General features: G+C 43.9%; 1 protein-coding gene across 1 annotated transcript in view; it reads left to right on the top strand.

Moving 5' to 3' along the window:
• The first annotated feature begins 537 nt into the window (after window positions 1–537).
• vps35l (VPS35 endosomal protein sorting factor like) overlaps window positions 538–25,161 on the top strand; it is a 31,484-nt gene continuing 6,860 nt past the window's right edge. Inside the window, exons 1-24 of the mRNA XM_083634862.1 lie at window positions 538–577; window positions 1,319–1,418; window positions 2,722–2,904; window positions 3,292–3,411; window positions 3,584–3,608; window positions 9,325–9,404; window positions 9,617–9,745; window positions 10,487–10,571; window positions 10,684–10,740; window positions 11,345–11,441; window positions 11,807–11,854; window positions 12,042–12,135; window positions 14,160–14,360; window positions 15,527–15,573; window positions 15,823–15,934; window positions 17,689–17,805; window positions 17,907–17,960; window positions 19,279–19,359; window positions 20,484–20,546; window positions 20,625–20,710; window positions 21,235–21,315; window positions 22,570–22,633; window positions 23,105–23,203; window positions 23,287–23,364. Coding sequence (XP_083490988.1) covers window positions 549–577; window positions 1,319–1,418; window positions 2,722–2,904; window positions 3,292–3,411; window positions 3,584–3,608; window positions 9,325–9,404; window positions 9,617–9,745; window positions 10,487–10,571; window positions 10,684–10,740; window positions 11,345–11,441; window positions 11,807–11,854; window positions 12,042–12,135; window positions 14,160–14,360; window positions 15,527–15,573; window positions 15,823–15,934; window positions 17,689–17,805; window positions 17,907–17,960; window positions 19,279–19,359; window positions 20,484–20,546; window positions 20,625–20,710; window positions 21,235–21,315; window positions 22,570–22,633; window positions 23,105–23,203; window positions 23,287–23,364 — 2,130 coding nt within the window. The 5' untranslated portion in view covers window positions 538–548. The remainder of the gene's footprint in view (window positions 578–1,318; window positions 1,419–2,721; window positions 2,905–3,291; window positions 3,412–3,583; window positions 3,609–9,324; window positions 9,405–9,616; window positions 9,746–10,486; window positions 10,572–10,683; window positions 10,741–11,344; window positions 11,442–11,806; window positions 11,855–12,041; window positions 12,136–14,159; window positions 14,361–15,526; window positions 15,574–15,822; window positions 15,935–17,688; window positions 17,806–17,906; window positions 17,961–19,278; window positions 19,360–20,483; window positions 20,547–20,624; window positions 20,711–21,234; window positions 21,316–22,569; window positions 22,634–23,104; window positions 23,204–23,286; window positions 23,365–25,161) is intronic.

Below are 25,161 nucleotides of genomic sequence, written 5' to 3'. Positions count from 1 at the left end.
GAGAGAGAGAGAGAGAGAGAGAGAGAGAGAGAGAGAGAGAGAGAGAGAGAGAGAGAGAGAGAGAGAGAGAGAGAGAGAGAGAGAGAGAGAGAGAGAGAGATGTTTATGTGTTATATTATTATTATTGTGCATTATTGTTTTGTTTCACACTTGCTTTGGCAATATAAACGTATGTTTTCCATGCTAATAAAGCCTTTTTGAATTTAATTGAATTCAAAGAGTCAGATTCGCATGAACTGTAGTCATGACTGTAGTCCCAGTTTTGCTGTGGTACCGGTAAAGAGCGTCAGAGTGAGACCTCTTACAAAGTCCGCTCTGGTGGTAGCCTAGCTGGGAAACGTAGTTTTTATGTTGCAGTCAGTTAAACGTTTCTCTACTTACGCTTCCGTCAATACAACATTATAGTATAACAGACTTTTATATATTATTTACACTTTAAGTCCTAACGATGACAACATTCAGCATTCAACAAATCACTAATTTGAATAGAAAACAAGCGTTTCTCAAAGTTGTGCATATGATATAACCAGGAAGTGTTGAGACGTCATATGACTGGAAAAATGGCTGCGGTGCAGTGGTAAGATCTCTTATTATGAAAATCGTTTTATCGTCTTCATTAATAACTTACATTACTTAACAGCTGATATCCTAGACATCTGAAGAATCTGCATGAGTGAAAATGTGTGTGACCTGTGACGTTGACGCATCTACACAGGCTGTAACGACCAGGGTGAAATGCCAGCTATATAGCTTGTTTATATTCCCTGCACTGTGTGATAAATAACATCTGTCACATGCAGCATTAGCCTTAAATCAAATGATCTCGTTTATCTGACGTTCTGCTTGTAGACTGACGTCCTGCAAAACCTATAGAAATATGGTCAGAGAAACCTGAGCCAAAGATATGACTCAACAACTAATTTTGTGACTAAATTAGCTCAGGTTTGTTTCTTACAAAAAGACACACACACACACGCACACGCACACGCACACGCACACGCACACACACACCTAGGCTTTATTCAGATGGTATGCTGTTTTATTCATTGTGTATTAATGTAGATTCTATTACTGTTATCAATAATTGTCATTATTGATCACATTAATGTGTTTAACTTGTGCTGATTTTTTCTTTCTCACTGTCTGTGTCATTCTGCTGACTGCTACAACTGAAGCCCCCTTCCGGAAAATAAACGCTTCTATTCTATTCTATTCTCTGTGATGGATAGATCTTGTATTGGACACCCATATTTCCCTGCAGACACAACAACATACGCACACATAGTAACTGTAGTCTGTTTGTCTCTCGGACCTCCAGGCGTTCCCGACAGCGGCGGTACGAGGCAGAGCTCCAGAGGAGTCGACCTGAGGCGGTGCAGGTGGAGTTCGGAGACTATCATCCTCTGAAGCCCATCACGGTACTCCCTGTCCTATGTCCTATATATTTTTGTTTGTTTATTTGAGGACGAATTTCCTACTTGGTAAAATTTCACGTGAACACCCTCCAAAGTTAAACGCAAAAAAAAAGCAGATAAAAAAACCATTCTATGTCTCTCCAGGTGACAGACACACGGTCTCCCCTGTAACAGCTGTGTCCCTCCTCTCTCTAGGTGACGGACACATGGTCTCTCCCCTGTAACAGCCCTGCCCCTCCTCTCTCTAGGTGACGGACACATGGTCTCTCTTCACCTGTAATAGCTCTGCCCCTCCTCTCTCTAGGTGACGGACACATGGTCTCTCTTAACCTGTAACAGCTCTGCCCCTCCTCTCTCTAGGTGACGGACACACAGTCTCTCTTCCACTGTAATAGCTCTGCCCCTCCTCTCTCTAGGTGACGGACACATGGTCTCTCTTCCTCTGTAACAGCTCTGCCCCTCCTCTCTCTAGGTGACGGACACATGGTCTCTCTTCCCCTGTAACAGCCCTGCCCCTCCTCTCTCTAGGTGACGGACACATGGTCTCTCTTCACCTGTAACAGCCCTGCCCCTCCTCTCTCTAGGTGACGGACACATGGTCTCTCTTCCCCTGTAACAGCCCTGCCCCTCCTCTCTCTAGGTGACGGACACATGGTCTCTCTTCACCTGTAACAGCTCTGCCCCTCCTCTCTCTAGGTGACGGACACATGGTCTCTCTTAACCTGTAACAGCCCTGCCCCGCCTCTCTCTAGGTGACGGACACATGGTCTCTCTTCACCTGTAACAGCTCTGCCCCTCCTCTATCTAGGTGACGGACACATGGTCTCTCTTAACCTGTAACAGCCCTGCCCCGCCTCTCTCTAGGTGACGGACACACAGTCTCTCTTCCACTGTAACAGCTCTGCCCCTCCTCTCTCTAGGTGACGGACACATCGTCTCTCTTCACCTGTAACAGCTCTGCCCCTCCTCTATCTAGGTGACGGACACATGGTCTCTCTTAACCTGTAACAGCCCTGCCCCGCCTCTCTCTAGGTGACGGACACACAGTCTCTCTTCCACTGTAATAGCTCTGCCCCTCCTCTCTCTAGGTGACGGACACATGGTCTCTCCCCTGTAACAGCCCTGCCCCTCCTCTCTCTAGGTGACGGACACATGGTCTCTCTTAACCTGTAACAGCCCTGCCCCTCCTCTCTCTAGGTGACGGACACATGGTCTCTCCCCTGTAACAGCCCTGTCCCTCCTCTCTCTAGGTGACGGACACATGGTCTCTCTTCACCTGTAACAGCTCTGCCCCTCCTCTCTCCAGGTGACGGACACACGGTCTCGGCGTGGCGGTCGTAAAGGCAGCACCTCTTCCTCGTCCTCCTCGTCCTCCTCAGCTGCGCCGGACCCCCTCAGCTCCATGCTGGACGGGACGGACCCGCTCTCCATGTTCGCCGCCGCCTCTGCCAGCGAGGCACCCGGCCTGCCCCACAGCGCCTCTACAGGGGTCAGTCCACTCTGGAAACATCTGCTGGGAAACACAGAATACTTTTTTTTTTCTCTCATCTTTTTTTTGTGGGGGGGGAATGGCACAAATTAAAAATGCTGAATATTGGCTATTTGCAGCCTCAACACACACACTGGACATATTGTATCGATATCATGATATGGGAAATTTACGGGAAATGGTCATTTTCGAAAGTAAATCCACAGCGAGAACTCACGAGCGTTTGCTAACAAAGAGGGTTCCCTCTTACTTCCTTGTTTGCCGGAGGCACATGTGAGCGAATGCACACATTTCTAGTTTGTCAAAAATCTCATTGTGTAAATATTTTGTGAAAGCCCCAATAGTCATCCCTACAAAAGATTCAGACTTTATTTGTTTTGTGTTCAGGAGCTGGGGAAGAAGAGGAGGGAGAAGGAGGAAGAGATGGTGGGAGCAGACTTTGAGCCCTGGTCAGCCAAACGTGGAGAGATCCTGTCCCGCTTCACCACCACTGAGAAGCTCTCCATCGTGAGTCTGGAAAACTGTCACCTAGTGTACCATGGACTGACTTCTCAGCTTTTTTCTTATTTTTCCAATAAACTAAGCAAGAAACTTCCCTAAATCTACAACTACAGTATGTATGTAGATCGTCCTTTTTTATTAGATGGGAAGTTCATTCTAATTTATTTTTTCCTTACAGAATCTCTTTATGGGCTCTGATAAAGGTAAGACTTGATTATCACTTTACTTTACCATTGCCTTAGGCCAGTGCTTCTCCAACTATTTTGCCTTCAGTACCCCCTTTCCCTTATAGTCTAGCAGAATGGGCCCTCAGATTTTGAGATACCCCTACCCGAGGTAGAACAAATGACAACAATGATTTTTCTTATCTTTAGGGTCTCCCATTAATGAAATTGATTGTTGTCAAAAAAAAAATTGGGGGAAAAGATGTTTTTTGGCTGTTCTTTAGAACTACCCCAATCCCTGAAAAAGAGCCAAATTAGGCCAGTCCGAATAGGGGAAAGGTGACAAAAAAGCCAATAACTTGAGAATGCTCACTCTTTTCCTCATCAGATTTGCTGAGGTATGAACCAGGTGGCTGCCCTACATCACCAAATAGTCAAAAAATGATTTACCTAAAAAGATAATGAATTATAGTCCTGTAAATATAGCTTTAGTTTAGGCGGAAATTGTACTTTGTGGTGATAGGAACATAGGACATCACTTTTCTCTCATTTATCAGAAAAACTGAAATCCCTGAAAAATATACCATTACTGAATTGTCTAGGGTGCTATTGAACACTGACCAGTAGTTGTATGGAGATATCTGGTACAGTTCTATTGCAAATGAGATTTCTTTAGACATAGGCCTACTACCTCTTCACTGAAACAGTCAAATGATTGTATGTTATTCTGAATGGGGAATAAGTGGCATAAAAGCCTATAACTTGGGAATGCTCACTCTTTTCCTCGTCAGATTTGCTGAGGTATGAACCAGGTGGCTGCCCTACATCACCAAATAGTCAGAAAATGATTTACCTAAAAAGATAATGAATTATAGTCCTGTAAACATAATAATAATATTTTATTTGGTGACACCTTTCAAAACACCCAAGGTCATTGTACAGTGCATAAAAGAGACATGACATTCTAAAATATCATACATAAAAACAAGCATTGCAAACACCAGCATCATTAAAATACGACGAGCGTAGATATAAGAAAAGACAGGAGATACACACGGCAGGCGAATAACAGATTGAGTACTGTATATGATTAAAGGTAGTAGGCCAATTTGAACAGGTGGGTTTTGAGGTGGGATTTGAATGTGGTGATGGAGTCAGACTGTTGGATGTGTGATGGCAACGAGTTCCAGAGTCTGGGTGCAGAGCAGCTGAAGGCCCTAGCACCCATGGTACTGAGGCGAGGGAGGCGGGACAGTCAGGAGGCCAGCTGAGGAAGAGCGTAGGGAGCGGGAAGGGGTGTATTCCTGGAGGAGGTCAGAGAGATGGGTGGGTGCTAGGTTGTGTAGGGCTTTGTAAGTGAGCAGAAGGTTTTTGAAGTCAATCCGGTAGTGAATGGGAAGCCAGTGGAGTTGAATGAGGACAGGGGTGAGGTGGTCAGATGATTTACTGCGGGTGATGATCCAGGCATTTGGAGTCTGTTGAGCAATTTGTTGGGTAGGCCAGAGAGCAGAGAGTTGCAGTAATCAATCTGGGATGTAACAAATGTATGGATGAGGACTTTGGTGCTGTGTTGGGACAGGGATGGGCGGAGTCTGGAGATGTTGCGGATGTGGAAGAAAGCAGACCGGGTGATGTTTTTATGTGGGGTGCAAAGGAAAGGGTGCTGTCCAGAATGACGCGGAGGCTCTTGACTTGGGTGGAGAAGGGAACAGGGAAGCTGTCAATGATGATGTTTGGGGCAGTGGTGTTTTGAGCTTTGGAGAGGATGTTTTTGGAGCCGATGAGGAGGGCCTCGGTTTTACTGGCATTTAACTTCAGGAAGTTACTGCTCATCCAGCTCCTGATGTCCTGGAGGCAGGCAGTGAGGGAGGTGGGAGGAAGAGCGGCAGTGGGTTTGGTGGAGATATAGACCTGGGTATCATCGGCGTAGCAGTGAAACTGGACACCATAGTGTCGGAGGATTTTACCCAGGGGGAGGAGGTAAGGGATGAATAGGAGTGGACCCAATACTGACCCCTGGGTCAAATGGCAGAACACCCGGACGAGTGGTTCCCTAGTTGGACTAACTGTCGTCTGTCGGGAGGTAGGATGCAAACCAGGAAAGTGCAACACCAGTGATTCCAATGTTCGCCAGGTGCGCCACAAGTAGCAGTGGAGAGGTCAAGGAGGATGAGGATGGTGAGGAGTCCAGAGTCAGCTGCACGGAGGAGGTCATTATTTATTTTTAACAGGGCTGTTTCAGTGCTGTGATTAGGGCGGAAACCATATTGAAATGGTTCGTGGAGGATGTTTGAGTCGAGGTGGGACTGGATTTGGGCGGCAACCACCCTCTCAAGAGTTTTGGAGATGAAGGGGATGTTGGAGTTGGGACGGTATAGTGTTTGAGGTCAGATGGGTACTGTGGCCTATAAGTTAAGAATGCTCACTCTGATGATCATCATATTTGGAGAGGGAAATACCAGGTGGCTGAACTACATTACCAAATAGTCAGAATGTGGGGAACCCAATGAAATAAAGTTGATCTAAATTACAAGCCTCTAAAACATAGAAATACAAGGTGTAAATATTGGAAGTTTTATTGAAACTGGAACATTAATCCAAACTATAAATCAGTAGTATCTCCTGTCTTCACATGATGGAATAATACAAGTATAATAGTAATCATAATACATTTGTTTTATGGTAGCCCCAAATCTCAGTGCTTCATTTCATTTCATGAACAAAAACAGGAGAACAGACTAGAAAACAAAATACTGCTCATTTGACCTGGCATATGGACACTTGTTTCACAGCCAAAGTCCAAATATCCAAATATGAAATACAGTATCAGCCCTTTGTTGAACGTATTATGACCGTACCAGATTATTGTGCCAGTATTTGGGAGTCTGGGGCACATTCACAAGCTTATACTCCATGGACTGCAATTGTAAGGATTGCAAAAGACTGATGCAAACAAACTGTCTAAATATTGCTCAGTCTGTAGGCAGCCTGTCTATCTGGAGACAATCGTGTTTAATATACTGCATCCTTAGTATCATTGTCCATTTGTCAGATTAAGCTATCACAATGTAAAAAAAAATCCTCTTCTGTGTATCATATTGTAACCTTTTTCCGAAGTATTTGGATGTTTCATTGTTGCTGCGCGTACATAAGATGTGTTTCAGTGAGAGGTCAAGTATATACAGTAGATACTAGAATGTCAAATGTCAGGTTCCTCAGATGTTTGGGGACACATTTTGACATTCTGCACAGCAGGTGCAGAACTCCGTACAGGGGAGGCCAACAGAGAGGCACTGGCACTTTCCACTCTCAACAGTTTGGATCTTTGCAATACAAGTAAGTAATGTCTCTCACTTCTGTAGGTGCTGGGGGTTTCCTAAATAGGACTGGTTTAATGGCTCCATCTCTGACAATCCATCCCTTGCTGATAGGACTCCATAACATTGGTTTGGGCATGTGACTGTGACACCATATCGCTGTCTGATACATTGCTCTTTGCACATGTTGTGCAAATGCATCCTCTGTTGGTGGCAAATTTGCAGAGGCTGCATATGTTGTTGATGCAATTATGAACCTCAGTTCATACAAGTTTGTGCACATCAGTCCATTTTCCTTTTTCTTTTTTCCGTAAAGCAGAAGTGCAAATTCTCTTGCGACTGGCAAAGACTCTTCCAAGCTGGCAGAGTCCAAAATGGGCCAGATCTTTGAGCTCACATTGAGTTTGGTGAACGCTGTTGTCTTTCCTATTCTGTACAAACTACTTGTTGTGTCACAGCCAGTGAGTGCATGACATGCTGGTAGACAGCAAGAGCAATGTATCAGACACTGATATGGTTTCACAGTCACATGCCCAAACCCTTGTTATGGAGTCCTATCGTCAAGGGATGGATTGCCAGAGATGGAGCCAACCAGTCCTATTTAGGAAACCCCCCAGCACCTACAGAAGTGAGAGACATTACTCACTTGTATTTGACTGTTTCAGTGAAGAGGTAGTAGGCCTATGTCTAAAGAAATCTCATTTGCAATAGAACTGTACCAGATATCTCCATACAACTACTGGTCAGTGTTCAATAGCACCCTAGACAATTCAGTAATGGTATATCTTTCAGGGGATTTCAGTTTTTCTGATAAATGAGAGAAAAGTGATGGAGTCCTATGTTCCTATCACCACAAAGTACAATTTCCGCCTAAACTAAAGCTATATTTACAGGACTATAATTCATTATCTTTTTAGGTAAATCATTTTCTGACTATTTGGTGATGTAGGGCAGCCACCTGGTTCATACCTCAGCAAATCTGATGAGGAAAAGAGTGAGCATTCTCAAGTTATTGGCTTTTTTGTCACCTTTCCCCTATTCGGACTGGCCTAATTTGGCTCTTTTTCAGGGATTGGGGTAGTTCTAAAGAACAGCCAAAAAAACATCTTTTCCCCCAATTTTTTTTGTGACAACAATCAATTTCATTAATGGGAGACCCTAAAGATAAGAAAAATCATTGTTGTCATTTGTTCTACCTCAGGTAGGGGTATCTCGAAAACTTTTTTGAGGACTTGCTGCTAGACTATTATTTCTGAATCCAAGTACCCCCTTTACCCGACTTCAACATTTTGCTTAGAAAACTGCAGGAGAAGACAGCATGATGCAATGAATGAATGATAACCCACCTTTTGAAGAATATTCAATATAATAATTATATTATATATATATATATATACCGTATATATATATATATATATATATATATATATATATATATATATATATATATACATACATACATACATACATATAATATATAATAATATAATTATTATATTGAATATTCTTCAAAAGGTGGGTTATCATTCATTCATTGCAATATAATAATAATATATATAAAAACATTACGAAATAAGAAATGGAGTGAAAGAGTTGCAATTAGTGTCTCCTGAGGAGATTTATTTTAACGTTTTCATGAATTATTCTTACATTTTTCCATTTTCTCCTTTCTCTGAAGTACCCCCTGTAGTACCTCCACGTACCCCTAGGGGTACGCGCAGGCGTACACAGTATTCCATTGTGTGGGTGCTGTCACTGTATTAGTAGTATTCCAGTGTGTGGGTGTGTCACTGTATTAGTAGTATTCCAGTGTGTGGGTGCTGTCACTGTATTAGTAGTATTCCAGTGTGTGGGTGCTGTCACTGTATTAGTAGTATTCCAGTGTGTGGGTGTGTCACTGTATTAGTAGTATTCCAGTGTGTGGGTGTGTCACTGTATTAGTAGTATTCCAGTGTGTGGGTGTGTCACTGTATTAGTAGTATTCCAGTGTGTGGGTGTGTCACTGTATTGGTAGTATTCCACTGTGTGGGTGTGTCACTGTATTAGTGGTATTCCAGTGTGTGGGTGTGTCACTGTATTAGTAGTATTCCAGTGTGTGGGTGTGTCACTGTATTAGTAGTATTCCAGTGTGTGGGTGTGTCACTGTATTAGTAGTATTCCAGTGTGTGGGTGTGTCACTGTATTAGTAGTATTCCAGTGTGTGGGTGTGTCACTGTATTAGTAGTATTCCAGTGTGTGGGTGTGTCACTGTATTAGGAGTATTCCAGTGTGTGGGTGTGTCACTGTATTAGTAGTATTCCAGTGTGTGGGTGTGTCACTGTATTAGTAGTATTCCACTGTGTGGGTGTGTCGCTGTATTAGTAGTATTCCACTGTGTGGGTGTGTCACTGTATTAGTATGTATAGTAGTATGTTGTGCTGACGTTGTGTCTGCTGCAGGAAAAGCTGCCACTCCAGGATCCTCCGCTGTGTCTGAGAAGGTCCGCACTCGTTTGGAGGAGCTGGATGATCTGGAGGAGGTAAACCTACTTTTTTTTGCCACATTCATTACATTCATGTTTTTTTTATTCAATATTTGCATCAATTTCGAGATATGTTTGGTTCAGATTTGTATCCTTCAAACACATTAATTTGAGTTAGCAAATGAGGAGTGAATGGAAGTGTATAGAAGTGAATGGATGAATGACCATGGTGTTCACTTTGAACTCTGTGTGCGTGTGTGTATGTGCAGGGTTCTCAGAGGGAGCTGCTGAACCTCTCCCAGCAGGACTATGCTAACCGCATCGAGGAGCTGAACCAGTCTCTGAAGGAAGCCTGGTCCTCCGACCAGAAGGTCAAGGCCCTCAAGATCGTCATCCAGGTAGAGCAGTCCATCTGAGGTAGAGCGGTCCATCTGAGGTAGAGCAGTCCATCCTAGGTAGAGCGGTCCATCTGAGGTAGAGTGGTCCGTCTGTTTCAGACAAGCTGGAGGAAAGAGAGAGGAGAAGAGATACAAGCTGAGCAGGAGAGAGACAGAAATAACTTTTCTAAAAAATAACCTTTCCCAAAAGAGAAGGGAAATGACACAAAAGTCAGCAGAACAAGGGAATTGTACAAAATAAAACAAAATGAATTAATAACAAGTATGGGAAATGAAATAAATTAAGTAAAGATGTGTGTGTGTGTGTGTGTGTGTGTGTGTGTGTGTGTGTGTGTGTGTGTGTGTGTGTTAGAGCTGCAATGACTAATCGATTGGTTGTCAAGTATTAATTAATCACCTACTTTCATAATCGGTTTGAGTAATTTGTTAAGAAAAATATATCTCGATTCTAGCTTCTTAATTGTGAATATTTTCTTATCTTTGTGTTGTGGACAAAAAAAGGCATTTGAGGACACCACCTTGGGCTTTGGGAAACATGATATTGTTTGAATTTTCTCACATTGTATAGAGAAAACAACTAATTGAGAAAATAATTGACAGATTCATGACAATGGACATAATCGTTAGTTGCGGCCCTAATGCATTGTCAGTTCAGTTTATGAATGGGCCAAACCCCGGCCTGCTCTCACCTCTGGACTCGACTGTATATGAACATTAACGTTGCTTTGTGTTTTGTGTCAGTGCTCCAAGCTACTGTCCGACACCTCAGTGATCCAGTTCTACCCCAGCAAGTTCGTCCTCATCACAGACATCCTCGACACGTTCGGTGCGTAAAGAAGACTCATTTTCCTCAGTTTAGTTCAGTTCATGTGGAAACCAGGCAGAAGCTTGTTGAGGTGTGTTTGTGACTGCGGTCTGTCTCCCTCGTTCGCTCACAGGCCGGCTGGTGTACGAGAGAATCTGGACCATGTGTTTGGAACCGAGACCCTTACCTGGTAGGAGCGTCTGTCTGTTGGTCTCTGTTCAAATCCAGAGGTATTTATGTCTGTCTGTAAGCCCTGATACATGCTGTTCTGTCTATGTATGGAAGAAAATATCACATCAACCTGTTAGGGCAGGAAATCCATAAATGGTGGCAGCCGGTCAGTCTGAGCCGGTCGGAGCCTATTGCAGAACGTGCAGGGAGCGGAAAGGGATTTTCTTCCACTACCGACTGAAATGGTCGGCACCACTGGCAGAGCTTAGTACCCCGGCCTGCTTCCGTCAAGTCAGACTAAGGACCCTTAAAACTTTCAAAAATGAGACCACAGACCCCCATTTCATGAGATTTTGTCCCAGGGTCCCCCCATCTGATAAGATTTTTTTTCTTTTAGATGTTCTATTAAGGAAAGTGTCCGAAACCCATGAGCAAAATAGTCATACATTGTTATTGTGTTACTTAATATGGATGGAATTAAGAACATGTAGTGGAAATAAATTATCCACCTTTTTGCTGGGGAGTGGGGACCCCCTCGAGGACCCCTGAGGTTCCCCAGACGCCACTTTGAGCTCATTGATTTTGACTGGATTCTTACCTCATGTATTTCTTGACTTCCTCAGACTCGTTCACAGCTGACGATGTGAACGACACGGCCAAGGAAACCTGCCTCAACTGGTTCTTCAAGATCGCCTCCATCAGAGAGCTCATCCCCAGACTGTATCCTCCTGCACACATGATCATCAATGACTACGCCTGGATATTGTTTAGGAAATTGCGATACCAATACCAGTACCAGTACCCTTAAAGTGACTGTGATAACTATACCATTAGAGGACTTAATTCAATACTTGGGTTGTAGCTGCTGCGGTAGTCGGCCAATCACACCTCGCATTAAATTGAAGAACGGTGATTGGCTGCGCCTGCGAGTAAAACCATACATTTCTTTTCTACATCTGTGTACATAGAATCTGTTGAAGGTCTGCGTGCCAAGTTCCAGCTGGCCTGGGTTATACATACCCAGGCCAGCTGTGAGTACAGACAACATATCACATGAATAAATGACCTTTGACCTCCATGCTCAGATATGTCGAGGCAGCCATCCTGAAGTGCAACCGCTTCCTGAACCAGTCGTAAGTTTGTACACTCAGTTGCCAGCATTTCTCTCTTTTTCTCAATTGAGTTAAAATAGTCTCTCTCCCTCTCGCTCTGTCCCTCCCTCTCTCTTTCTCCCTCCCTCACCCTCCATCTCTCTCTCCCCCCTCTCTCTTCCTCCCCCTCCCTCCCTCTCTCTCTCTCTCTCCCTCTCCCCTTCATCAGTGGGATCCAGGAGACACTCCCCCGGCTGACGGCGATGATCAGAGGGATAGGAGACCCCCTGGTGGCGGCCTATGCCAGAGCATATCTCTGCAGGGTGAGGCTCAGCTGTTTGGATTGACCATATTTCCGATGTGTGTAGTTAATTAAAAGCAGATAATGGCTGGGGGCGGGGTCATTTATTTCAAATTGTTTTTATTCGTTTTTAAACAATACAAACAAGAAAAAACAAACCCCATAGAAGACAGACAATACAAAATAGGTGCAAGGTTGCATGATCTCATACGTGTATACAATCTCCTGAATATTTGTGATGCAATGACAACCAAGTGTAAAAAAAACAAACAAACAAACAAACAAAAATAATAATAATAATAATAATAATAGAGACAAGGAAAGAACAAGAGGGGGGTGGGAAAAGGGTAGGGTAGAGCTGTTGGGGGCTACTAATCTAAAGTTCTTGCGTCAAATTCCTTATCATAATAATCTAAGAAGGGGTGCCAAGTCATTTCAAACTTTTCCAGAGAACCCTGGACTGTGCATCTGACTTTTTATAGCTTAAGAAATGACATTACCTCACGAATCCAGCGTGAGTGTGATGGAGGTGTGGGCGATTTCCAGCTAAAAAGAATAAGCCGGCGAGCTAGTAATGTTGAAAAGGCCATTAGATCTGATTGATGTCTGGATATCCCACTGTTGCTAGGGGCAACCCCAAATATTGCAGTAATTGGATCTGGGTCAATCTGTTTTTGACATATATATGAGAATGTATTAAAAATGTCTGACCAGAATGTGTACAATTTTGGGCAAGTCCAAAACGTGTGGCCCAGAGCACCCGGAAACTGATGGCATCTGATGCAATTTGGGTCTGAGCCAGGATATATCCGGGCCAGTTTGGCTTTACAAAGGTGTAAGCGGTGCAGTATCTTAAACTGTAACACCCCATGTCTGATACAGACAGAAGATTTATGTATTTTACTGATAGCATTTTTCCAGATTTCGTCAGAGAGCTCCGTGTCCAAGTCTTCCTCCCACTGTACTCTCAGGTGGTGCAGCGAATAGTCTTCCATTTCTTGAATCATACAATATAAATTTGATACGCAGCCTGGTAAATAGGGATTAAGTTTCAGATACTCATCAAATGGGCAAGCCAGAGGTTTAGATGGGAATGTTGAGAAATTGTGCAGGTGAAATCCGGAATTTGGAGGTACCTGTAAAAGTGAGACTGTGGTAAGTTGTACTTTTTAACAAAATGATCAAAGGAACCAAACGTCCCATCAATGAAAAGGTCCTCCACACAACGTATTCCCTTTCCATACCAGAACTGAAATGCTGTATCTGTCAAAGAAGGTTTGAAAAGGGGGTTCAAGGTAAGAGGCATGGACTCCAGGGCTTGCGTATGCCCAAAATGTTTACGAAATTGGGTCCATATGCGTAGGGTACCTCTCACAATAGGATTATCCGTATGGACACCTACATTCATTGGCAGCGGAGCACACAACATAGAAGCCGGGGAGATTGGTGAACACGCCTGCTTTTCCATACGAGACCAAACTGGGGGCGGGGTCAATACAAACAAATAAAGGCTGGCCCCAAAACAACAAAGGAAAAAACAACGGTGGATACCGGTAAACTACTGGTGCCTGTTTAACTGTAGTTTGTAGTGCTATAAGTATTAAATAAGTATTAATAATAAGTATTACATGATTTTATTCCCATTCAAGTTAGCACATGGCTAACGGGAAGTTACCCCGCTCAGCTGGCGGAAGTCTCTGGAGCATGCTGCCTTTGATTACTATAATTATAGGTAATGCATGGTAGTAACAAAAAAACAGCTACACAATGAACCCCAACAGAAGCAGATGAGAAAACAAGGTGGCTTGGTACTAAAATGTGAGCAAATCTACTTATCAAACTGAGGGAAATAGAAAGAAAGGCCTGTATCTAACATAAGCCTGCTTCCAATAAAGGCCCTCTGCAGTTGAAGTAAATATTATATTATAGAAAATACAATATTTTCCATTTCTTTTGTTTTTTCCATGCAACATCCTATCCTGTGCTATCACATGTGCTGCCTCCGGGATCAGTGAAGCTTCCTAAAATGTTCTGTTCCTGCTGCAGGTGGGTATGGAGGTGGCCCCCCAGCTGAAGGACAGTCTGAACCGGAACGTGTTCGACCTGCTGGGGGCGTTCCGACAGATCCACGGAGACAGCGTGCAGAATCAGCTGCTTCTGCAGCGCGTGGAGATCCCTGAGTACCTCACCCTCTACTGCCCCGCCATCAACTGGATCCTGCAGTGCATCGCCTACCATGCTCCCGAGGTACAGAGAGAGACAGGCTGAGCGAGAGAGAGACAAGCTGATCGAGAGAGAGAGACAAGCTGAGCGAGAGAGAGAGAGACATGCTGACCCAGAGAGAGAGACAGGCTGACCCAGAGAGAGAGACAGGCTGAGCGAGAGAGAGAGACAGGCTGACCCAGAGAGACAGGCTGACCCAGAGAGAGCGACAGGCTGAGCGAGAGAGAGAGAGAGAGACAGGCTGACCCAGAGAGAGCGACAGGCTGAGCGAGAGAGAGAGAGACAGGCTGACCCAGAGAGAGAGAGACAAGCTGAGCGAGAGAGAGAGAGACAAGCTGAGCGAGAGAGAGAGAGCGACAGGCTGAGCGAGAGAGAGAGAGACAAGCTGAGCGAGAGAGAGAGAGACAAGCTGAGCGAGAGAGAGACAAGCTGAGCGAGAGAGAGAGACAGGCTGACCTAGAGAGAGAGAGAGAGACAGGCTGAGCGAGAGAGAGAGAGAGAGAGAGACAAGCTGAGCGAGAGAGAGAGACAGGCTGACCTAGAGAGAGAGACAGGCTGAGCGAGAGAGAGAGAGAGAGACAGGCTGAGCGAGAGAGAGAGAGAGAGACAAGCTGAGCGAGAGAGAGAGAGACAGGCTGACCTAGAGAGAGAGACAGGCTGAGCGAGAGAGAGAGAGACAGGCTGAGCGAGAGAGAGAGAGAGAGAGACACACTGACAGGAAAATTATTTACCATCACAAGGCCACAGTTTAACTTTCACCATTTATACAGAGGATAAAGAAAGCCAAGCAAGCAGACAAAAAGTCCAGTGTGTGTCAACATTGTAATACAATATTGAAACACAGCACGGGTTTGGTTGATGAACTTGTTGAGTCGGCCTAAAGACAGATGTAAAAACCCGCTTTTTGTACTTTCTATGTCAAAAGCTGGTTTTTTACATCATGATTAATTGATCGTTAATGTGACTTATTGGTGGATGAGGAAATGGATAAAAGATTTGCATCCCTAGCAGGTAGACAGACGAGGACTAGACTAGTATATGAGGTTGCCAATATGGACTTTATGGGGTCCATATTTACCTATAATTAAGAGTCAGATGTCATCTAGTCTGTGTTATCAAGCTGTACTGGTGAGCCCAGATGTGTCAACCTTTTCTGTGTGTTTAAATGTTTTTCTGTGTTTCTCTTGCAGCCTCTGCTAACAGAGATGATGGAGAGATGCAAGCAGCTGGGGAACAAGTGAGTCCTTTTCACAACACTCAATCATAACAGGGCCAACTTTGTACTGTAAAATAAATTTGGTTGGCAGGCAGTATTTAAAATAAAAAACACAAGTCCAGAAAAGGACTTCATAGAAAGAAAATGCTCTATATGAATATTTTTTACAGCGTTTTTGTTAATAGCTTTCACTCAGTGATTTCTATAAGAGGAGAGAGGGACTCCTTCTGACTGGAAGTTAAACTCCTCCCTCTTGCTACTTTCCCACAGTGCCTTGCTGCTGAACTCGGTCATGTGGGCGTTCAGGGCGGAGTTTGTGGCGGCCAGAGCCACCAGCTTCATCGCCATGATCAAAGACTGTGACGAGGCTGGCTTCCCCAAGGTCAGAGGGCCTCAACAGCTGTTTGAATAACAGAACATTATAAGTGTTTCGTTAGAAAATGTGATTTGAACCGTTTGGATAATGTGATGCCTCCTTGGACAAAATGATTCCTGGTTTGACAGTAAAGCTCACTACAGATTATTTTTTTTGCAAACCTTCCTATTGACTGTCTATTATGTTCATGGTTTTTGTTTTTGTGTTTTTGTTCTGGGAAGTCTTCAAAGGTCTGAAAAATTATTTGGTAACACTTAACTTTACAATGGCTTTATTGTAGTGTGTTAACCGGTGTACTAACCTATGGAAAGTATTGTAAGTACATAATATTGCTGTCTAGGAAGGAACTCCCTAATACAAGGGTGTCAAACTCATTTTAGTATAATACCCTACTACTAACCTATACTATCTGTAAATGACAAAACATCCAAATGTTTCTTTTAGTGTAAAGAATTACAGTTACATTTTAAGAACATGTTTTCACGTAGGGTTACCTCAGCTACTATTAAACAAATGATCAAATCTACTGTCAGTAACTGTGCAATTCTCTATAGTCAAGGGTAATGAAAATAGTTTACAATTTAGTGATGAATACAGAAAACATGAATAGGCGACTTAATGTTTAACTTGCTCCTGAAACCTGCTACCTCATAGCCTTCACAAGTGCATCACATTGGATTGAAGGATTTCTCAGTGCAATTCTTACAGTCATCCTGTGGGCCGGATTGGACCTTTTGGCGGGCCGGTTCTGGACTCCGGGCTGTATGTTTGACACCCCTGCCCTAATACATAATCTACTTACAAGTGTAGAAATAGTTTTAATTCAACAATTTGAATGATATGTTACACATATGTATGTACATTATAAAAAAATACGAACTATCCCTTTAGGGCAGTGTTTCCCGAAGACTGGGTCAGGACCCACACGTGGGTCGCAGGAGGTTTTACTTGGGTCGAAAAATAAATTAGCAGAATTTCTTCCAGGGTCTTTCAGGAATGTTCATTTTATTCGCAAATTCGCTCCTCTTGCGACTTATAGATGAGGCCTATTGTGAATTGGGTCACGATGGTTTGTCATTTTTAAAGAGTGGGTCCCCCCACCCCCCAAAAGGTTAGGTAAACACTGCTTTAGGGAGTAAGTTAATACACTGGAATGAGGCCATTATAAAGTGTTACCAATTATTTTTGTAATTTCTAGGTCTGAAAATGTTTTGAGAACTGAGAGATTCCCAGACTTGTGTTCATAATAAGCTATATACTTTTGCACATTTTTGTGAAAAAGTGTAATGATTGGTTGCAGAGTTTCATGCAGGCCAACTGGAAAGATGCTTCAGCCAGCTGGTTGCTGCAGACAAAACATGTTTTTCTCAATTTTATAAGAAATTATTTTATTTAATTGGGCTCTGAATCAACCAACATTTCTATCCCTGTGCACTTGCAGTGCTGCAGTTCTGTGCTCTTGACTGAGCATTCAATAACTGTTTTACTGACCGTTTTTTCTATCTAACTATAAAGGAATCTCTGTCAGTGAGTGAGTGAGTCTCTCACCTTGCTGGAGACACAAGGATGTGCATTGTGCAGTATCGGAGTTGGTGCAATTTGAACGCGTTCAATATTAATAAACCAATTTTTTTTTTACCATAGTTTTGATGGGGGGGGGGGGGGTGTAATGGCTCTCACAGGGAAATCCTCTGCAAAGTCTGGAGGTTTAGGTGTGTAAAGAGTCCACTAAACATGTCTGACTGTGTCCTGATCTGCAGCACCTGCTGTTCGGCTCTCTGGGTCGCAGTCTGTCCTGTGCAGACCCTCCAGAGGCCGAGAGGCTGCCCATCCTCAACGAGGCCTGGAAGGTGGTCACCAAGGTCCGCAGCCCGCAGGTCAGTGAGCCCCACCCACCCACGCTGCCTGCATCCAAACATCTGCTGATAGGTACCTGTTTGTGGATGATCCCGTTAAATACGGCCATCTGTGTTTTCAGGACTATATCAACTGTGCAGAGATCTGGGTGGAGTTCACCTGCAGACACTTTACTGTGAGTACAACAGATGAGTGGTTTGCTTCACTTCAAGTACTGTAAGTTGGAACTAGGGGCCCTCTAACAACAGCTGACTAGTAATGGTTGTAATTGTGGCAGTTGCACCTGAAGCCATATTGCTTCAATGTCACCCACCGTATAATCATGCATCTGTTTTACAGGCAAATTTTCACGTACAAAGATCACAACACCACCACCAAACCTATTTCTATCTTTTCTGCCTATGGAAAAGCCTTCAATATCAACTTCTGAATCTTCAAAAGAACAGTCCAAATGAGTCTCTGAAATGGCAAGGATATCTCTAACTTTGTTAGACTGTACAAAGAGCAAGAGGTCCTGAGTTTTATTCCTGAGGCTACAGATATGAATATGAGCAAAGACTAGACCTTTAGGTAGGTTATTGATAACATTAGACATACTAATGTAATAACATCACTGGGTATAATATATAATAGTAAAGTTATAGTATAATATTGTTTTACAAAGGTAGTCATTAACCAGTTTTAAGCTATTCGCTGGTCAGGAGTGGATGTACGGGGCAAAGGTCTGCCTGCGTCGTTGTTATGCCTTGGTGGGTGGGTCACAAGTCTGTAATACCTTAGGTAGGCGATGTCCCCTCTGTCCCATGTCTCTTTGAGTTTCGATGTCCCCTCTGTCCCATCTCTCTTTGAGTTTCGATGTCCCCTCTGTCCAATGTCTCTTTGAGTTTCGATGTCCCCTCTGTCTCATGTCTCTTTGAGTTTCGGCAGGAGCTCTCTTCTTTTTGCTTTAAGTGCCTCGGAAAAGTCCTCACTGATGTATATCCCTTCAGCTCCTTTCTATTCCTTAAGAGCAGCTCTCTGTCCTTGAAGTTCACACATTTTACCACAAGGGGTCGGTGCTTGTCGGCTCTTTGATCAGGCTTACCACTACGGTGAGCCCATTCGATGGTCATGGCTCCGGCATCCAATTTCACTTTGTGAGAGATAACGTTGTGGACTTTACCCTCCGTCTCAGACCAGGTCTCCAGTGAAGACTCCTTGATACCGTCAAAAATGAAATGATTCCTCCTTGACTGGTTTCAAGGTAGTCAGCCTTAATATCAAGTAATGGTGCACATTCCAGTTTCCATGGTGTTGTGATCCCAAGTGCCTTGGAGACCTTGAGTGGAATTGGATAAAGCCTTCCTCTCTTTGCCCCTCTCTCTGTCTGTGTGTCTCTTGCTCTTTCCCTCTCTCTCTCTGTCTGTGTGTGTGTGTGTCTCTCTCTCTTTCCCTCTCTCTCTCTCTCTGTCTGTGTGTGTGTGTCTCTCTCACTCCCTCTCTCTTCCTCTCAGAAACGGGAGGTCAACACGGTCCTGGCTGACATCATCAAGCACATGACCCCTGACCGGGCGTTCGAGGACGCCTATCCTCAGGTAAGAACAACAGTTGGTTAGAAAAAGGCGGAGCCTCTGGGGGTCTTCATCAGACTTCAAATCAATAGAATTGTGTTGTGGGTGGAGCCTGGCGCTGCTGCTCACCTGTGTGTTTCCTACTAGCGACTACAACAGGGGTTCCCAACCTTTTCAAACCAAGTACCACCATGTACCAAACCAAGTTTCCCAGGGACCACTTCCACGGATGCCAACAATTCTTTCCCCATAAAATAAATTCTGCTGATTTAATGATGCAATAGCATCAGATGGGCGCGCAATGCTCTGGCGCCTGCAGACACCACAGTTTGGGAATCGCTGGACTAGAACATTCCCCACTCACATATTTTTGCATCTTCCTCTGAAGTTCGACCAGCAGCAGTGTCAAGCTTTTTGCCTGTTCCACCAATACTGACCACTGAAGCTATAACAGTAGAATAGTAACGTAAACTGAAGACTTGGGCTCATATTCAGGATATTGCGGCTATCAAAACTCATAAACCTACAATCTGTTAGTGCTAGGAATGTAATAAATAAATAAATCATACTTGAAGTGAAAAATGCATCTTTTTAATTCAAGTGCTTCCTTTATCCACAATCAGCCTGTTTTTATGGAAATAGCAGGAATGTGCACATTCTAACAAAGGGCCGTTGTTTCTTGCATATGAAATTTTGAGGCCAATAATAATAATAATATTAATAATAATAATTAGGTATTCACAGCAAATGCTGGGAAACCTATTGTTTTTGTCCAGATTCTTATTATTGTTGTTCTTCTTCTTTATTATTATAGACTAAATGATGTAATTTAAACAAACGCCCCCCCCCCCCCCCATAAAAAGTAAAAAAGATAATAATGCAATAATCTCACAATGTTAAGTGTTTTATCGCCCAAGTCTAGTATACAGACAGTCCATCCCTGTTTTGAAGGTGTAAAGCTTTCATCCATTGTTATTGTTGCAGTAGCTGAACTATGAAAGGAAAAGTATTTCTACCCAGAGAGAAAAACTAAGCAGAGGTGCTGTTTCCAGGGCAACTCGGAGCCAATCAAACGGCACTCTCATTATCCTGCATTATCTCATTATCCTGGATTATCTCATTATCTTGCATTTTATTTGTGTTTCCAGCTGCAGTCGGTGATCAGCAAGATCCTCACCTCCTTCAACGACTTCTCTGTGCTCTTCTCCATGGTGAGTCACTGACCGCTGTGAATGCATCACAAGAGAAAGACTGTGACTTCCTGTTTACTTCCTGATTCTTCCTCCCAGGAGCGCTTCCTGCCGTTCCTGGACATGTTCCAGAAGGACAGCGTGAGGGTGGAGGTCTGCAGGTCCATCATGGAGGTGTTCATCCGGTAAGATCTGGGGGTGTTTGGATTAGGGTTGTCACCATACTAGAATTTCTAACTTCAATATGATACCCAGGAAAATGTTGATACTCTATATCAGGGCTTCCCAAACTTTTCCAACCAAGTACCACTATGTACCAAACCAAATTTCCCAGGGACCACTTCCACTGCTAATACCAAATTTGTTCCCCCATAAAATAAAATTTGCTGATTTAACTATGAAATATGTTGTTTCAAATGTTTTGTATTGATAATTATCGATACTATGGATAATTTTGACAACCCTACCCTCTAAACTGTTTACCTCGTGTGTGGAGCATAAGTGCTAGCCTGGGTGAACCCAGCCGCCACGTGACCTGCTCTCAGAGTTCTCAGTCACTAGTAGTGACTGAGAACAGGTCTGACTGAGAGCAGGTCACGTGGAGGCTGGGTTCACCCAGGCTACATAAGTGCAGCGGTAGTGGTAGACATTTCTTAAGTAAAAGTATAACATTTCCGTGTGTGTGTGTGTGTGTGTGTGTGTCCTGCAGGCACCAGCTGGAGCCGACCAGAGACCCAGTCATCCTCAACGCCATGCTGCACATCTGCAAGACCATGCACGACTCTGTCAAGTACGCTCTGTGTGTGTGAGAGAGAGAGACATACGCTCTGTGTGAGAGAGAGAGACATACGCTCTGTGAGAGAGAGAGACATACGCTCTGTGTGAGAGAGACATACGCTCTGTGTGAGAGAGAGAGAGAGAGAGAGAGACAAACTCCCTCATAGACAAACAATATGAATGGGATAAATTGTTGCAATGTAATTTGGCTGATATCAGGTGGCATCACACCAAGAATCACCTCAGCTCTGAGGCCCTGTTTCACAGGGAGTCAGAGAGAACGGTCTGTGGAGAAAACGCCAAACTTTTGTTGCGTTTTGGTCTTTCGAGCTGCGTTCATATGACAATGTTGTGATAACAATCCTCCTTCAGACGGATCCAGACAAGTGATTACAAACGCTGCAGTACGCATGTCAGGTCAGTAGGTGGTGGTGTAACTTAGCAACTCCTTCCGCGCGTGAGTACAGACAAACAAGCGAACATGGAGAAACGTGACCATAACCATATCCAGTACATACAACATCACGACCTCGGGTGTGATGTTGCTTTTATACAACAGCTGTACAGCATAAACAAAGTTATTCATCAAGGAATAATAGCATTGTTTTAAGTCACTTGTGACAACAGATGATTTCTGTCTGTTATTTGTCTCCGCCAACAAAAACAGTTCCCTCAAGACACCACCAAGTGTTGCCTGCCAAGCAACAACAGGTAAACTTGCTGCCTGCAGTTTCCCAACTGCAAGCTAGCTAAGCTAATGTTAGCTACTTTGAGGTTAGCACAGACGATTTCAGCTTACCGTTCATAATTAAGGTTAAATCCATATCGTTGTCCCTGGGTGCGAGCGCTGTTTGAACACAGCCTAATCAAGGAAACGTTTAGAACAGCTGTGAAGTGGAGTGATATACACACAGTGAAGCGACCGTGATGTTATACTAAAATATCAGCACGTGCACGAGGATGCCATGTCAGAGTTTTCACAAGAACGGCATATTGCCAGTTTACACGACGAAGCCATGGGTTGCACTTTAAAAAGATTCTACTCTGGAGCTCATTGTCAAAAGTTTGCGCTTTCAGGTCCCTATAACACCGCAGTCATGTAAACGGAAGGCCAAAACGCAACAAAAGTTTGACGTTTTATCCAGAAATCATTCTCGTCTAAACAGGACCTGAAATTACAATAAACTGAGGGTGTTGTCATGGTGACGTATGGACCTGTGTGTTGTCATGGTGACTTGTTAACCCTCTGCAGTCTTGTCTCTCACAGCGCTCTCACTCTGGAGGATGAGAAGAGATCTTTGGCTTTGCTGATCAATGGTTTCGTCCGCATGGTGAGAACTAGAGCTGCGACGATTAATCCATTAGTTGTCAACTATTTAATTAATTGCCAACTATTTTGATAGTCAATTAATCGGTTTGAGTAATTTTTTAAGAAAGAAGAAAAGGCAATATTCACTGATTCCAGCTTCTTAAATGTGAATATTTTCTGGTTTCTTCACTCCTCTATGACAGTAAACTCAATATCTTTGGGTTGTGGACAACACAAGACATTTGAGAACGTCATCTTGGGCTTTGGGAAACACTGATCCACATTTTTCACCATTTTCTGACATTTTATAAACCAAAACAACTAATGGAGTAATCGAGAAAATAATCGACAGATTAATCGACAATGAAAATAACTGTTGCAGTCCTAGTGAGAACCTTCAGCTGTTTTCTGTTCTTAAAACTGTCCTTTTAAAGTTGGAGTTTGCTCTCCTTTTACAATCATGCTCTCTCTCTCTCTCTCTCTCTCTCTCTAGGTTTCTTTTGGTCGTGACTTTGAGCAGCAGTTGAGTTTCTGTGTGGAGGCCAGAGCCACGTTCTGTAACCTAGAGCCGGTCCTGGTGCAGCTCATTCATGTCAGTGGGTGTGGGTGTGGGTGTGGGTGTGGGTGTGTATGAATGAATGTATTACACCCCTCATGTTGTGTTGTTTTTGTCAGACGGTGAACCAGCTGGCCATGGAGACCAGGAGGGTGATGAGAGGAAGTCACTCCCGCAAAACAGCGGCCTTCGTCAGGGTGAGTTTCAAGTCGACTAAGTCCAAGTCCGTGATATCAAGTCTCAAGTCAAAATGTAGAACAGCAAGTCAAGTCAGAACACATCAAGAGTCCAGTATCAATTTAATATCTTAATGTATGCTGCACGGCACACCCAAACCCATATATGGATGCGGAGCAGCCCAGGCAGGCAGCTCCGAGTCCACTCCACTTGCTCAGACAGGGATTTTCACACTGAGTCCGATCTTTCCCCCGAGACCCATAAATGTCGTAAAAATCATCAAAAATAGCTCACCAGCAGATACAAAAACATGAGCATTTGTGTGTTTAATGTACATACAAAGAACTGCCACAGTCAGACTTTTGAAACACGCATTTAAAAAATCATGATTTGTCTCTCCCTGGAGATCGAGGTTGGTCCCGACCCGCTTCCTCAACTGCTGCCCAAATGTGGGGACTCGGCAAAGGCTTAGGAATGCTGGGGGGGCTTTCTGAGCTCAATAGACCTTTTTCACGGGGCCAAATTTTGTGTCAAAAATTCAGGGTAAAATAAAACACAGGTGCAAGCAAAACACTAATGAGGGTTTCCAAATTCCAATCATGGAAGTTGGAAACCCTCATTAGTGTTTTGCTTGCACCTGTGTCCTGCCTTTTCGACACAAAATGGCCCCCGTGAAACGGGTCTATAGCGAGTCACAGTTCCTGGTCTGGAAAATGCCAGTAACGTCTCAGGCTGGGGAGGGGAGCGGCAATCTTCAATCTTAAGTTAAAAGTTAGTTGTTAAGTGTAAGTGAGTTGGTTCTCAGCTCAGGAACCTGACTCTCTCCATCCGTATAACAGAGATCATGTCTGTCAACCACAATTGAAGACGAGGTGAAGAGGGGGACTTCCATTCTTTCAGAATTCGTTTTTTGGCAACAGTTGTCCCCTGTGTTAGAGACTGCTGCACAGTTCAGACAGAAGTTCAGAGAAGACTCTGAGCAGCCGATGGCGAGTTCTGCCTCCGGCTGAAGGGTTATTTAGGCTCAGCAAAACATCGAAAAAAGCATGCTCATTTGGGAGCGCTTCAAATGTATGAATCTTGGATCGAACATAATCTCTGATTTGTAGGTATCTGTACCAGTGTGTGCTGGGCAACTCAAATGTCCTCTTCAGTAGATCAGTTCTTCATTACTTCAGCCCTAACATTGGCAGCCCAGTAGTAGTGCCTAAATACTGGTAAGGCCAGCCCTCCTTCAGACTTGGGTTTTTGCAAGGGAATTTTCGGAATTCTGTGGTTCTTATAATTCCAGATGTAGGACAAAATTATGGTCCAGTTCTTTGAAAGAAGTCGATGGGAAGGTTTTGAGCTTCTTTATAAAAAAACCAAACCTTGATCCCTCTGTCCTTGCAAATTTCCGACCTATCTCACAGCTACCATTCCTGTCAAAAGTCTTAGAGCGCATCGTCCATCTACAATTACAATCTTTCCTTGAGCAAAACAATATACACGAACAAAATTCCAATCTGGCTTCAAACCGCGCCATAGCACCGAAACGGCCCTTCTCCGCGTTTTCAACAACCTCATCCTAGCTGCCGATGCAGGTAACCCCTCTATCCTGCTGCTCCTGGATCTCACAGCCGCCTTCGACACTGTGGACCACAAAATACTTTTAGCCCGCCTCGAACACCACGTAGGCATCAGGGGTGTCGCCCTGGACTGGTTCCGGTCCTACCTTAGTAATCGGTCTTTCTCTGTGCAACTCGGTGACCTCTTCTCCTCTGTGGCCCCCCTCACCTGTGGTGTCCCCCAAGGATCAATTATGGGCCCGCCCTCTT

The sequence above is a fragment of the Poromitra crassiceps genome (genome assembly GCF_964638095.1).
Source record: "Poromitra crassiceps genome assembly, chromosome: 4".
Taxonomy (NCBI): domain Eukaryota; kingdom Metazoa; phylum Chordata; class Actinopteri; order Beryciformes; family Melamphaidae; genus Poromitra; species Poromitra crassiceps.
The sequence above is the reverse complement of the archived record's forward strand: the minus strand, read 5'-3'. Positions and strand labels throughout refer to the sequence as shown.